Consider the following 12850-nt stretch of genomic DNA (forward strand, 5'->3'; position numbering starts at 1 on the left):
ACCCTAAAGCTTACCTATGGTTTCCTGGGTTACAAGTCCCGCAGCTGTGGGATGGCATCTGGGCATTCTGGGGGTCTTAAGCACAGCATCAGAATGTATTTTAACTTTTTTCTTTGGAAATAATTGTGTAGACTTACAGAAACATTGCAGGAATCCAGATCTCCTCCCAGGCCTCCCCATTGCTGACATGACACAAATCCAGCTAGATCCATCAAAACCAAGATCCGTCACTACTAACTAAACTCCAGGCTTTACCCAGATTTCATTCATTTCTCCACTAATGTCCCTTATCTATCCAGGATCTCATCCCAGGTCCATGGGCTCCTCAGCCCAGCCCTTGCCCTTCATGCCCTTGAAACCAGGGAGAATTTGGTTAGGCCTTTGGGGGTGTCTGATGTTTCCTGATTAGATCTTTAAAAATGCCTCAAAGAGGGTGGAATTTCCTTGGGACATCGTCTTAGGAGGCATATGGCATCTATCCGTTTTCTGTCCTGTTGCTGGTGACAGCAACCCCGATTTCCCTGTTGAGGAGGGACCTGTCATAGTTCCCCAATGCAAAGTTTCAGATTTTCCTTTTTGTGACTGATCAGCTTCTCTGGTAACTGCTTAAAGATCTGTGTCTTCAATTTTAAAAGGATTTTCTTTGCCAGAAAGAACCATCTTCCTTTTTCATTTTTTTGGCTTATGGTCTTCGTAAGGCTTCTTTTCCTCATGAGCAATCTGAAGGCCAGCTCCAAGGTGTCCTTGGTCCTCAGATTTTTATTGTGAGGAGCCCCTCTCCTCATTTGACAGAAAAGGAAACTGAGGTACCCAGAGGAGAGAGAAGTGTGCAGGCTCACTTAGCTAGTTGGTGACAGAGCAGGGCAGGAATGAGTTTTTTCCTCTAAGTTCAAGGGGGAACACCCCTCCCAACCCCTGCACACCCTTCCCCTCAAGTTGTCTGGAAGCCCTGGACTATTTGCCTGAGCTTGATAAGCGGAGATCTCCAAGCCCTGTGCAGGGCAGGGCAAAGCCCCAGGCCCGCTTTCTCTCCCTTATCTCAGTAGCTGGAAAGGGGAGGTGAATAGGGGCTAGGAGAGGGTGCAGAGCAAAGGCAGAGACAGAAGGCAGGATCCTCCTACAGGGGCTCGCCCTGGGGCCTCTGGGGACAGGCTCAGAGGGACCTGGGGGAGCATATTTAGGACTCGGAGACTCTGAGCCTTGAGAAGGGTCACCAGAGAGCATGCAGTAGGGGAGGCATCAGGCTGTGTGCTGTGGTTCCAGGAATGCCCAGCACATACTGGCTCTACCCTGCCCTGGGAGGGGTGGTTAGGAACCCCCAGACCTCCAGCTCACAGCCCCTAACCCAGAGTCACTACATGGGCAGGAGGGGAGACACCAGACCAGGACCCTGGAGGAGTGAGAGTCAGGTTAGCCCAGCCTCCAAAGAGTTGGAGGTGAGGGACAACCTGAGTCCTTGAGAAGACAAAATAAGGGTGGGGGCTCTGCTGAGTGGACGAACAGGAAGGAAGGGGATCTGTGTCCATGTCGTGTGTGCCTTGAGTCAGCAGGAAGTGGCTCCGGGCCGCCCTGAAACTAATCAGGTGTATTATAAAAGGATAACAGGACAGGGGCTTCATGTCTTCAGAGGCAGCTGCCTGGCTGATGTCTGGGAAAGAGGACAGTGAGGCGAGCTGTCCTGAATTTGTTCCAGGACAAGCTGAGTAGGGAGGGGCAGAGAGCCAGGTCCCCTGGGGTGGGCCTGTCCAGGTGTGCTCAGACCCTCCTGGACTCCCTGCCCCAGCCCAGGGCCTCTGCCCTCTCCTCTGACCAGGCCCTCGCTCACCAATAATCATCTGTGGGATGGGCCTGGGGCTACAGATTAGAAACAAAAGGTGGACATGACAAAGCCCCCACTTCAGGGAGCTTTCAGGCAGAATGGGTGTGAGACGGTCCTCCTGAAGTCCTTGGGCTCCTGGGCCAGGCGTGGACTGAGCCCAGACTGCATCCTCGGATCCCCAAAGAGCAGGGATGGGGACACAGCAGACGCACCGCAGCAGAGAAGCAGCTGGAAAGAACCCAAGGGAAGGACGAGGGCTGAGTGTGGCTGGAGGCCAGGGAGTGGTGATCAGGGCTGAGAGGGTAGCAGGTGGAGCAGAGTCAGCCTGGGTGTGAGTCAAGCAAGGACACAGTGGCAAGGACTGGAGAAGCGGCTTGGCAGGGCCAGATGGACTCTGGACAAAGCTTTCCTGTGACAGTATGTACAGGGGGATGTGCATACTCGTGTGAGTGTGTGCATACATGTGTGTGTCTGTGTGTGCACGCCTATATGGCTATGACGTGAGAGTGTCTATATGTGTGGATGGTGGGGGAGGCAGTTGGGAGCTGGAAGCTGGAGGCGCCTGTCCCAACTAGGATCCTCTTCTGGTGCAAGTGGGAGATTCTGAGGTCTGGACTCATGGTTGAGAACAAGGAGAGGCAAGACGGGCCATGGCCATTTCAGGAGGCCAGAGCAGCCTTCAGACTTGGGTAGATCCCAACCAAGCTGTCAGTGGGAGTGATGGGGGAGAAATGGGGAGTCCTTCCTGGGTTTGTGACTGGGTGCTTGCCACATGGGGGTTTCCAGAAAGAAGCAGGTGTCCAGGCCTGCTCTGGGGAAAACACGGGGAGTACGTAGGTTGGCCGTGGTCTGCAGAGGACCATCCAGAAGTGTTGGCAAATCCACAGAAAAAAGTCACCAAAAGCAGGGTGGAGCCTTGCAGCTCTTGAGAGGCTGGGGCCTAGGGCGCTTTCTCAGACACTTCCCTCTCTGTGTGTTCCTAGTGTGGGAGTAAATGTGCTTTTCTCAGCCGCAGGTGTGTGTGGATATGTGCAGAGCTGTGTGGGTGAGTCTGAGTGTGTCCACACTGCTGGCTGGAACCCTGTCTTACCACTTCCCTGACTCTGCTGCCTGAGTTTTGGGATGGGACACAGATCCTTGGCTGCAAACCTGGGAGCAGGTAAGACCATGCAGTTGGAGGAAGTGTGGGGTGCAACCCCAAACCTCTGCTTGCTCCCCAGGGTGGAGCCCCCTCTCCATCCCCCTCCCAGGAAAAAAGCATCCTGAGCACTGATGTGGGGTGAGGAGGTAGCAGCCCCCTGGGATGACTCTCCTGTAGCCATTTCGAGCCCTTGCACGGTCCAGGCCTGCGGTGGGGCCTCTGCCCAGCAAGAGCTCAGGGAGAAAGTGGGGCACATACCCCTTGGCATACACAGAGGCCCTGGTTGATCCTGTTCCTATATCTCTCCAGCTCACTCCTCAGTCCATAGCAATTTTTTAACCTGGGATTTTAAAATTCTTGCTAATCAGCAGGTAAGCTCCATGAGGTTTTCTTGCTCCCTGATGTTTTTCCAGCAGGGTTTGGCAAACAGCAGGCACTCCACACACGTGTGGAATGGTGATTTGTGGGGTGACTGAGTTCTATCAGTTCATACAGGACCCAGGGTACGCCCAGGGCCTGCTCCTCCACCTGGAGCAGATCATGGCTTGGTGCCTTGAGGAAATGTTTGCACACACTCAGGAGGCATGATGCATTGATGCATTCATTCATACCATCTGGCGAAGCCCGGCTGAGGATCCAGCCTCTGCAGTTCCAGGCTGTCCCCCACATGCCATGTATTTCCCTCTGGTCCTGCCAGCCCAGCCCCTTCCCACCTGGGGCTCTGACTTTGTGAGCCCCAATGCAGAATATCCCTGCCTCCTGTTTTTCCTCTGCCGACTCCCTGCCTGTCCTTTGAGACCAGCTCCTCTAGGGTTCTGTCTGCCGGGGTGAGGCGAGGCCTCCCACACCCAGCAACCCCCTGCAGCTGGCCTCTCCAAGGCAGGCCTCTGCTGACTCCTTCACATGCCTGTCTGATCCAGTTCAGCCCCACTGGCTTTTTCTTCCTAAGCTTCAGCCATCCCCCACTGGCCTTCTAAAAACAAATGCCACATCCCCTGACTCAGTTCCTCCATGTGTAGAAGGCAGCATTCAGGGGCCCAGAAGCTCCAATATCAGGTCAGAGGCAGTCTGCAAGTTCCTGAAGGGCATTCAGTTCCAGACCCAAACACGAGGGGCCAGCATACAGCAAAGTGCACACGGCGGCACTGACCTTCAGACGGTTCCAGAAGAGGTGGCCCTTCCGCTGGGCCTCTCAGTAGCTAGTGTCTGAAGGGGAAGAAGGGAAGGGTGTGCAAGCAGTAAGAGAGGCACAAGTGGGCAGCATGTGAGCCAGGAGCCGCATCCTGGGCAGGGCTGCTGGAAGCTTCCAACAAGGACATCTGGGCAGGAGGGCTCCACCATGGGTTAAGAGGACACTAGAAGGAGTACCTGCCTTTTTGTCTCCCTTTTAATCAATCCACATAATTACTTTGCGATTCATCAATCCTGTCTTTCCTGGTATGCTAAGCAGAATTCCACTTCATAAATATGCCACAGGTTTTAATTGACATATAACATTATGATTAGTTTCAGTTCAGTTCAGTTCAGTCGCTCAGTCGTGTCTGACTCTCCGCGACCCCATGAATTACAGCACGCCAGGCCTCCCTGTCCATCACCAACTCCCGGAGTACACTCAAACTCATGTCCACAGAGTCGGTGATGCCATCCAGCCATCTCATTCTCCGTCGTCCCCTTCTCCTCCCGCCCCCAACCTTTCCCAGCATCAGAGTCTTTTCCAGTGAGTCAACTCTTCGCATGAGGTGGCCAAAGTATTGCAGTTTCAGCTTTAGCATCAGTCCCTCCAATGAACATCCAGGATTGATCTCCTTTAGAATGGACTGGTTGGATCTCCTTGCAGTATAAGGGACTCTCAAGAGTCTTCTCCAATGATTAGTTTAGGTGTACAAAATAGTGATGGGCTTCCCTGGTGGCTCAGATGGTAAAGAGTCTGCAATGCAGGAGACCCTGAGTTGGGAAGATCCCCTGGAGAAGGGAATGGCTACCCACCCCAGTATTCTTGTCTGGAGAATCCCATAGGCAGAGGGGCCTGGCGGGCTGCAGTCCACGGGGTTGCAAAGAGTCAGACACGACTGAGTAACTAACACTAATGCGAGTACACAAATTCAGTGTCTGTGCTCACGTGACATGATCACCACAATAAGTGTGATTAACACCCATTACCCTGCACGGTTACAAGACTGTTTCTCATGATGAGAGCTTCAAGATCTATGTTCATAACAACTTCCAGATACACAATATTAATTCTAGTTGCCATCTGTAACCTTATGCCACTATTTTTCATCCATTCACCTGTTGATAGACATTTTAGAACTCAGTCAGTTCAGTCGCTCAGTCGTGTCCGACTCTTTGCGACCCCATGAGTCACAGCACGCCAGGCCTCCCTGTCCATCACCAACTCCCGGAGTTCACTCAGACTCATGTCCATCGAGTCAGTGATGCCATCCAGCCATCTCATTCTCTGTCGTCCCCTTCTCCTCCCGCCCCCAATCCCTCCCAGCATCAGAGTCTTCTCCAATGAGCCAGGACTATTACAAATAAAGTTGCAGTGACATTTGCTTCATGGTCTTTACATGAACACAGGTTTTCTCCAGGGTTAATACTTTAGAGGCGAATGACCAGGTCATAGGGTAGGTATATGTTTTCAAGAAGCGGCCAAATTGATTTCCAAGCGGGAAGCACCAGATTCCTTCCAGCCAGCAGTCTGCAGCGTTCTGATTTCTCTACATCCTCACCAGCACTGCTTGTGATCTGACTTTCTGGTTTCAACCGTCCCTGCTGTTCTCCATGACAAGTGATGTCCAGCATTTTGCCTTGGCTCCTTAGCTCTCCGTATACTTTTCTTTGGGGAAGCTCTCTCCCCTCCATGGGTCCCTTCTCGGGGACGCGCGCTCCTGTCCCAGCGCAGCCCTGCCTCCCCTTCACTGTACCGCGGTTACCGCGCTGCGAGTCTTGCACCCCACGCCCACGGTGGGTGCCCAGGGCGCAGCCCGGGAAGAGGCAGCCACGCCCCACAAGGCCAGCCCCACCCAGCCACGCCGGGTCCTGCCAAGCAAGTCATCTCTTTCCGCAGCTACTCGGGAGTCCGCCTTCGTGCACGCCATCGCCTCTGCCGGCGTAGCCTTCGCGGTGACGCGCTCTTGCGCCGAGGGCTCCGCGGCCATCTGCGGCTGCAGCGGCCGCCATCAGGGCTCGCCCGGTGAGGGCTGGAAGTGGGGCGGCTGCAGCGAGGACATCGAGTTCGGCGGGATGGTGTCTCGGGAGTTCGCAGATGCGCGGGAGAACCGCCCAGACGCTCGCTCCGCGATGAACCGCCACAACAATGAGGCTGGGCGCCAGGTACGTCTGTGGCCCCCTTCAGTCCTGGGGGTGAAGCAGAAATCCCTGAGACCACACCCCTGCAGGGCGCTGGGAAACAGAAGCTTTCTGAGTAGGATGTGTGCCCTGGCCCCCTGAGGGGTGTGGCCCGCCGGAGCCAGGGTGGTGGGCCGTGGGAGGGATGTATCTGACGGCCAGACTGGGGGTCTGCTCAGCTTCTGCCCAGAAGTGTCTAAAACACAGGGCTGTCCCGTTGCTCCACGAGGTCTAGGGCATTCTCACAGGATGGCAGGTCTGCCTGTGATGTTGGGGTCACAAGGAAGGAGGGACGGGAAAAAGGCCTGCTCCTGCACATTCCCGGAGGGAGACAGCCAGGCTGCTACACCACAGAGTGGTAAGTTCTCCAGTGAAGAAATGCACAGACACACACACACGCAAGGTGATCTGGCATAGTGGAGAGGTCAGATCCAGACTGGAGGCTCAGAAAAGACGTCTACTGACAGGTGGTGAGTGGAGACAAGCAGAATCACCGGCAGACAGGGAAGCCTAGCGTGCTGCTGTCCGTGGGGTCGCAAAGAGTCGCACCGACTGAGCGACTGAACTGAGCTGAAGTGAGATGAGGGGGAGCCAGGAGAGCCTCTGGGTAACCCACAGGGAAAGAATGCACAGGAGTTAGTTCAGGCGGAATACGGAGAACAGAGAAAGATGTGGGGAATGGAGAGGCTGCCAGAGACCGAGCTGTCAAAGGCTTTTGAGCCTTTTTGAGAAGAACCTGATTAGAGGGTCAGTGGGGAGCTGCTGATAGGAAGTGATGTGTGTAGGGGCTGAAAAGTGTCCAGTAGAGTTGCCTCTGACCTTGGCCAGTGAAACTAGGGCATTGCAGAGGGCTGAAGAGTGAACATCTTAATTTCCAACAATAGGGAACTCGGTGACTCAACATTAATCTTCCAACTAAAGACAAGTACAAATGTAGGATGAAACTAAAAAGCACCATTTGCAAGTATAGAGTACTCACCTGATACAGTTACCTGACTTATCACAGGGAAGAAGACAGTGCAGTGCAGAGGGGGAAATGGTCTCTTCAATAAAGTATGCTCAGTCAATTGGATAACAATATGGTAAAGAATTAATCTTGACCCGTACTTCACACCATATTTTAAAAAATCAGTTTCCCATTTCCAAATAGGAAAGAGTAAACAGAGAATGTTTAGAAGAAAATATAAGAAAATATCTTTGTGACCTTGGTGTAGGCAAAGATTTCCTAAACAGGCCAAAAAAGCACTCATAATGAAAGAAAAATGTGATAATGCAGAGTGTATTAAAATGTATGAAACCGCACCACCATGAAACTGAAAAGGCAATCCATACAGGAGGAGAGATTCACAATATATACACTCAACCTGTATATTAAAGTTATAGTATAAAAAGAACTCTACAAAGTAGTAAGAAAAAGACTGATAACCCAATAGAAAGTTGGCTAAAAAGTGGAAAGCCACTTCACGAAAGAAAATCTAGAAATGACCAATATGTGTGAATATGTGAAAAGGTGATCAACATCACTAGTCATCAAGGAAATGCTGTTGGAATACATGCCCTGGCAGGAAAGAAGATAACAACTGGAAGAGAGCATGATGGGAGTTTCTGAGGAGCTGGTGTTCTGAGGCTGGTAATTTGTGAAATTTGGTCATATTTCATGCTTATGACATATAAACTTTTGCATGTATACTACACGTCCAAAAAAATAATTGTTAAGTGTCAAATAGCTAACCATATAGTGAGGAATTAGCAGTCCAAAGTTCAGAGGGCGTCTATAGCCTCCAAGCCTGGTACCTGGGGCTGCTTTTATCCAGGGGTCATTTGCTGGTCTGAGAAAAAAATATATAGGCTGAGCTGCACTTTCAGGAGCCTCACCAAGCTAAAAGGGACCATCAAAGGTTCTGTGTCTGGGAAATAATTCCTCAGTTTAGGCGGGATCCTGAGGAGTAAAAGAAAACCTGAAGTAGACAAGCCCTTGCGCACATGTGCAGGCTAGCAAAATCTCAAAACTGGATTAAGGTGATCCCAAATTGCTGGTATCCCCACGCACCTGGAAAAAGAAGACAAATCTTTTTCGGAGAATGATAACCTTATGATAGGCTGATATTTTTTTCTACAAACAATTTTTCAAACACAATGTTCAACACATGATCAAATATAACCTATTAAATGAACTGGTGACATAATGAGCGATAACCAGCCAAACAAAACAAAGCAAAACAAGAACAGCAACAAAAGCAGAAACAAGAGTCCAATACTGAAATTATTAGACACAGATTGTGAGAAAAAAAATATGCTTACTTATGTTCACAAAGCTAAAATGTAATATAATAGATTTGGGAAAGAATCACAAAGAAATTGTAGACCTGAAAACTGAATGGGACCTTCCAGTTAAAAAAAAAAAAGACAAACTAAATAGGAAGGATATTGTCTGCAGTCTCCTAGAACATCACTAAAACGACAATGAATTAATTTTAACACGCATAAATAAACTATAGAGAATGTGGAAACCAGAAAAGGGGACAAAGGCAATAAAACTTTGAAAGCAGAAAGCAGTATCTCAATACAGTCAAGAAAGCTGAATCTTTAGCAGATAGGAACTCTTAAACTAGATTTAATCTAAAGTCAATCTTAAAGCTATTAATCCAGGGATTTCTAGTATCCGATATCTTGAGAAGTAGAGATAGATATAGGGCTTGGAAACAGAAAGATTGGTTGAAATCTATTTTAAAAGCACTTTTAAACCTACCAGCTCTTCTGTCCAACCTCTTGCATCCAGACAACACCCCTCCATCACCATGGCAGAAGCCTGGAGGCTTATTCCCTAGCGAGGGTAAAGCAGAAGATGTCTGGACTGCTGAGGGTGAGACTGCCCAAGTGAAAGGGATCTGTCTATATACACATTTCTCTTCTTAATCTCCTAGTGCCACAGCGAATCTTGTTTGCTCTAGGCGGGAGAAGGAAGATTCTCCCCTGAAAATCAGACCAGTCCAAGAGAAGAGACTTGAAGATGTTGATGTGGGATTTCCCCTAAAAGCAAGATGGCCAGATCACTCTACAGTGACGGTCCAAGTACATGAGTCTCTCCTGTGTACAGGAGGTTCCAATAAGTTTTTGGTGCCCCACTTTTAAACATAGTGGGATAGTTAGGGATCACTGAACATGATGCCTTCCTTCAACCACAAAGATACAGAGCAAAATAAATAAACAAAAACCAAACTTACGGGAAACAGACATTATAAAGAGAGATGAAAACTTCAAAAAACCATCACTATCGCCAGAGAGTTAATACAGTGAATCCACAAAACTGGAATAAACTGTTAACTTAAAAGAATATTCAAAGGGGAAAGGACACTCTTAGAAATTAAAATAGAACAGCAAAAATCTCAGCAGAAAGGTTGGAAGACAATTGAGACAGCCTTCCCACAAACTAGAGGAAGAAAGGCAAAGACCTGGAAAATAGGAAAGAATAGAAAATATAGAAGATCTGTCCAAGAAAGACAATGATGAACATGGAGATGAGGAAATTTGGTAAAGAAGTAATACAAGGAGTTTCCCAGAGCTGATGACCAGAAGTTCAGACCAAACAGGCCACGTAAGTGATTAGCACAAGAAAGGGGAAGACCCATGTCCAGACTCATTGTGAGGGCTTTCTTGGGGGTGCAGTGGTTAAGTCTGCCTGCCAGTGCAAGGGACGTGGGTTCAGCCCCTGGTCTGCGAGGATTCCACACGCAGCACAACTAGCCCCACGCACCACGACTACTGAGCCTGCGCTCTGGAGCCCGTGAGCCACAACGAAAGAAGCCACCACGATGAAAAAGCCCACTCACAGCAGTGAAGACCCAGCCCAGCCAAAAATAAAATAAATAAAAATTTAAAAAGAAAACTTATTGTGAAACTCACAGCCTATGACACAGAGAAGCCTTCCAAACTTCCCAGAAAAAGATTTGATTTCACACAAAGGATCAGGAATCAAAATATCATCAGTGTGTCTAAGAACAACAGTGAAAACTAGAATAAAATAGAGCAATACTTTCAGAATCCTGAAAGGGGGAAATATCTTAAGACGAGACTTTTATACCAAGCTAAATCATCTTTTCAACTTTTCAAGTAGAAAAGATTTGTTTGCAGACATGCACATGTCACAAAATTTACCAGAAGGGCTTTGAAAAAGATGTCTCCAAGGAAATGAAATCCATGGAACATCTGATGTGTTTGAAAGTCTTGAAGAGAATATTTACATGACTAGAGAGTGTGTGAGACTGAATCTGTAAGTATATTAAAAACAGCAACAACAAAACATTTTGTAGAAAAAGTAAAGCAATCACATCACGTGACTCAACCAAGTATGACATTTAACACAGCCCCAACACTGTCAGCTTCCCTGGTAGCTCAGCTGGTAAAAAATCTGCCTGCAATGCAGGTGACCCCGTTTTGATTCCTGGGTGGGGAAGATCCGCTGGAGAAGGGATAGGCTACCCACTCTAGTATTCTTGAGGTTCCCTGGTGGCTCAGCTGGTGAAGAATCCACTTGCAATGCCAGAGACCTGTATTTGATCCCTGGGTTGGCAAGATCCCCTGGAGAGGGCAAAGGCTACCCACTCCAGTATTCTGGCCTGGAGAGTTCCATGAACTGTATAGTCCATGGGGTCACAAAGAATCAGACATGACTGAGCATCTTTCATTTTCAACACTGTCAGCACCAAGTTTTGATCTAACTGGAACTATGCTATAGTTTTTAGTGTAGGGAGGGAGTTTGGAAAAACTGTGCATCAGAGTTGTGGCATAAGGTTCCCCCATGGGACCTCCATGGTGATAGGTCCATAAGACAAGGCCAAACACTGAAAAATCGAGAAGTAACAAGTGAAAGTGTTAGTCGCTCAGTTGTCTCCAACTGTTTGCAATTCCATGGGCTGTAGCCCACCAGGTTCCTCTGTCCATGGGATTCTCCAGGCAAGGATACTGGAGTGGGTAGCCATTCCCTTCTCCAGGGGATTTTCCCGACCTAGGGATCAAACCTGGGTCAAGACAAGCATCTTATTAGAGGTGCAGAGGTGCAAGGTGCTGCCCCTAGCAGGTCAGGAAAGTGGTGTTACTGAGAGTGTGGGAGCAGACCTCCTGTTTTTCTTAACAAGTCTTAGGAACTCTTGGACTCTTTAAAGTATATGCATATATAACTTTGATCAAAAGTAAAACTAAAACAAAAGACTTAGGAGGCAGAGATGGGAAGTGGCAGCTCCTCTTTGGAAAAGCTTGGTCACGAAAGAGAAGAAAATGGAGATTAGACAGAACTGGACTTTGGTGAGGGAATGTAATTTACAGATGCCCCTAAAAAAGTGCCAGGATGAGAAGGAAGGGTTGGAGAAACAGCAAGGAGAGGAGAACAGGGTGGAGTAAGCGTCTGGACACAGAGCCCACCTGAAGTCTTAGACCAACACTATTCAATAGAAGTGTAATGAAAACCACACTGTTGCTGCTGCTGCTGCTAAGTCACTTCAGTCGTGTCCGACTCTGTGTGACCCCATAGACGGAAGCCCACCAGGCTCCCCCGTCCCTGGGATTCTCCAGGCAAGAACACTGGAGTGGGTTGCCATTTCCTTCTCCAATGTGTGAAAGTGAAAAGTGAAAGTGAAGTCGCTCAGTCGTGTCCGACCCTTAGCGACCCCACGGACTGCAGCCCACCAGGCTCCTCCATCCATGGGATTTTCCAGGCAAGAGTACATGTATCAATTTCTAGTAGCCACATTTTAAAGAGAAATAGGTGAAATTTTTTTTTTTAAATTTATTTATTTTAATTGGAGGCTAATTATTTTACATTATTGTATTGGTTTTGCCATACATTGACATGAATCTTCCCCGGGTGTACATGTGTTCCCCATCTTGAACCCCCCTCCCACCTCCCTCCCCATCCCATCCCTCTGGGTCATCCCAGTACACCAGCCCCGAGCATCCTGTATCATGCATTGAACCTGGACTGGCGATTCGTTTCACATATGATAAGATACATGTTTCAATGCCGTTCTCCCAAATCATCCCACCCAACATATAGAACAGTCTTTTGGACTCTGTGGGAGAGGGCGAGGGTGGGATGATTTGGGAGAATGACATTGAAATTTGTTTTAAGTAATAAATTTTATTGAGCCCAATATAACCAATGTGTTACCATGACAGTAATGCAATCAGTATTAAACTTTGGAATGAGATAGTTTACATCCTCTTATGAAATCTGGGGATTTAGTGTGGCCCAGCATGTCGTGTGCCCTTGATAGCACTCCTCAGTTTGGACCACCAGCCGCATCTCACGACCTCACAGGTGGCTATTTCTGATTACATCACAGGACCTTTCACTCCCAGCCCCACTCCTTCCCCCAAAGAGAGAAGGGAAGAGAACCTGCTGCTGGGATGCCCACAGGAGAAACATAATGTAATTCTCAGCACTCCCCTACAATGCAATAAACCCAGTTTCCTGGGCCCTGAAGACACTGTGCTCAAGCCACTCCCATTATTCATGATCAGGTCAGCCCCCAGGCTTGCCACCC

At 48.9% G+C, this 12850-nt stretch overlaps 1 protein-coding gene across 1 annotated transcript in view; it reads left to right on the forward strand.

Annotated features, from left to right (window-relative positions):
- Positions 1-12850, forward strand: part of WNT3A (Wnt family member 3A) — a 71059-nt gene that overhangs the window by 57300 nt on the left and 909 nt on the right. The window contains exon 3 of the mRNA XM_055431030.2: positions 6031-6296. Within this exon, the coding sequence (XP_055287005.1) occupies positions 6031-6296 (266 nt within the window). The remainder of the gene's footprint in view (positions 1-6030; positions 6297-12850) is intronic.

Source organism: Moschus berezovskii, chromosome 8 (assembly GCF_049115385.1).
Source record: "Moschus berezovskii isolate FMDL1 chromosome 8, NW_MosBer_1.0, whole genome shotgun sequence".
Lineage (NCBI taxonomy): Eukaryota > Metazoa > Chordata > Mammalia > Artiodactyla > Moschidae > Moschus > Moschus berezovskii.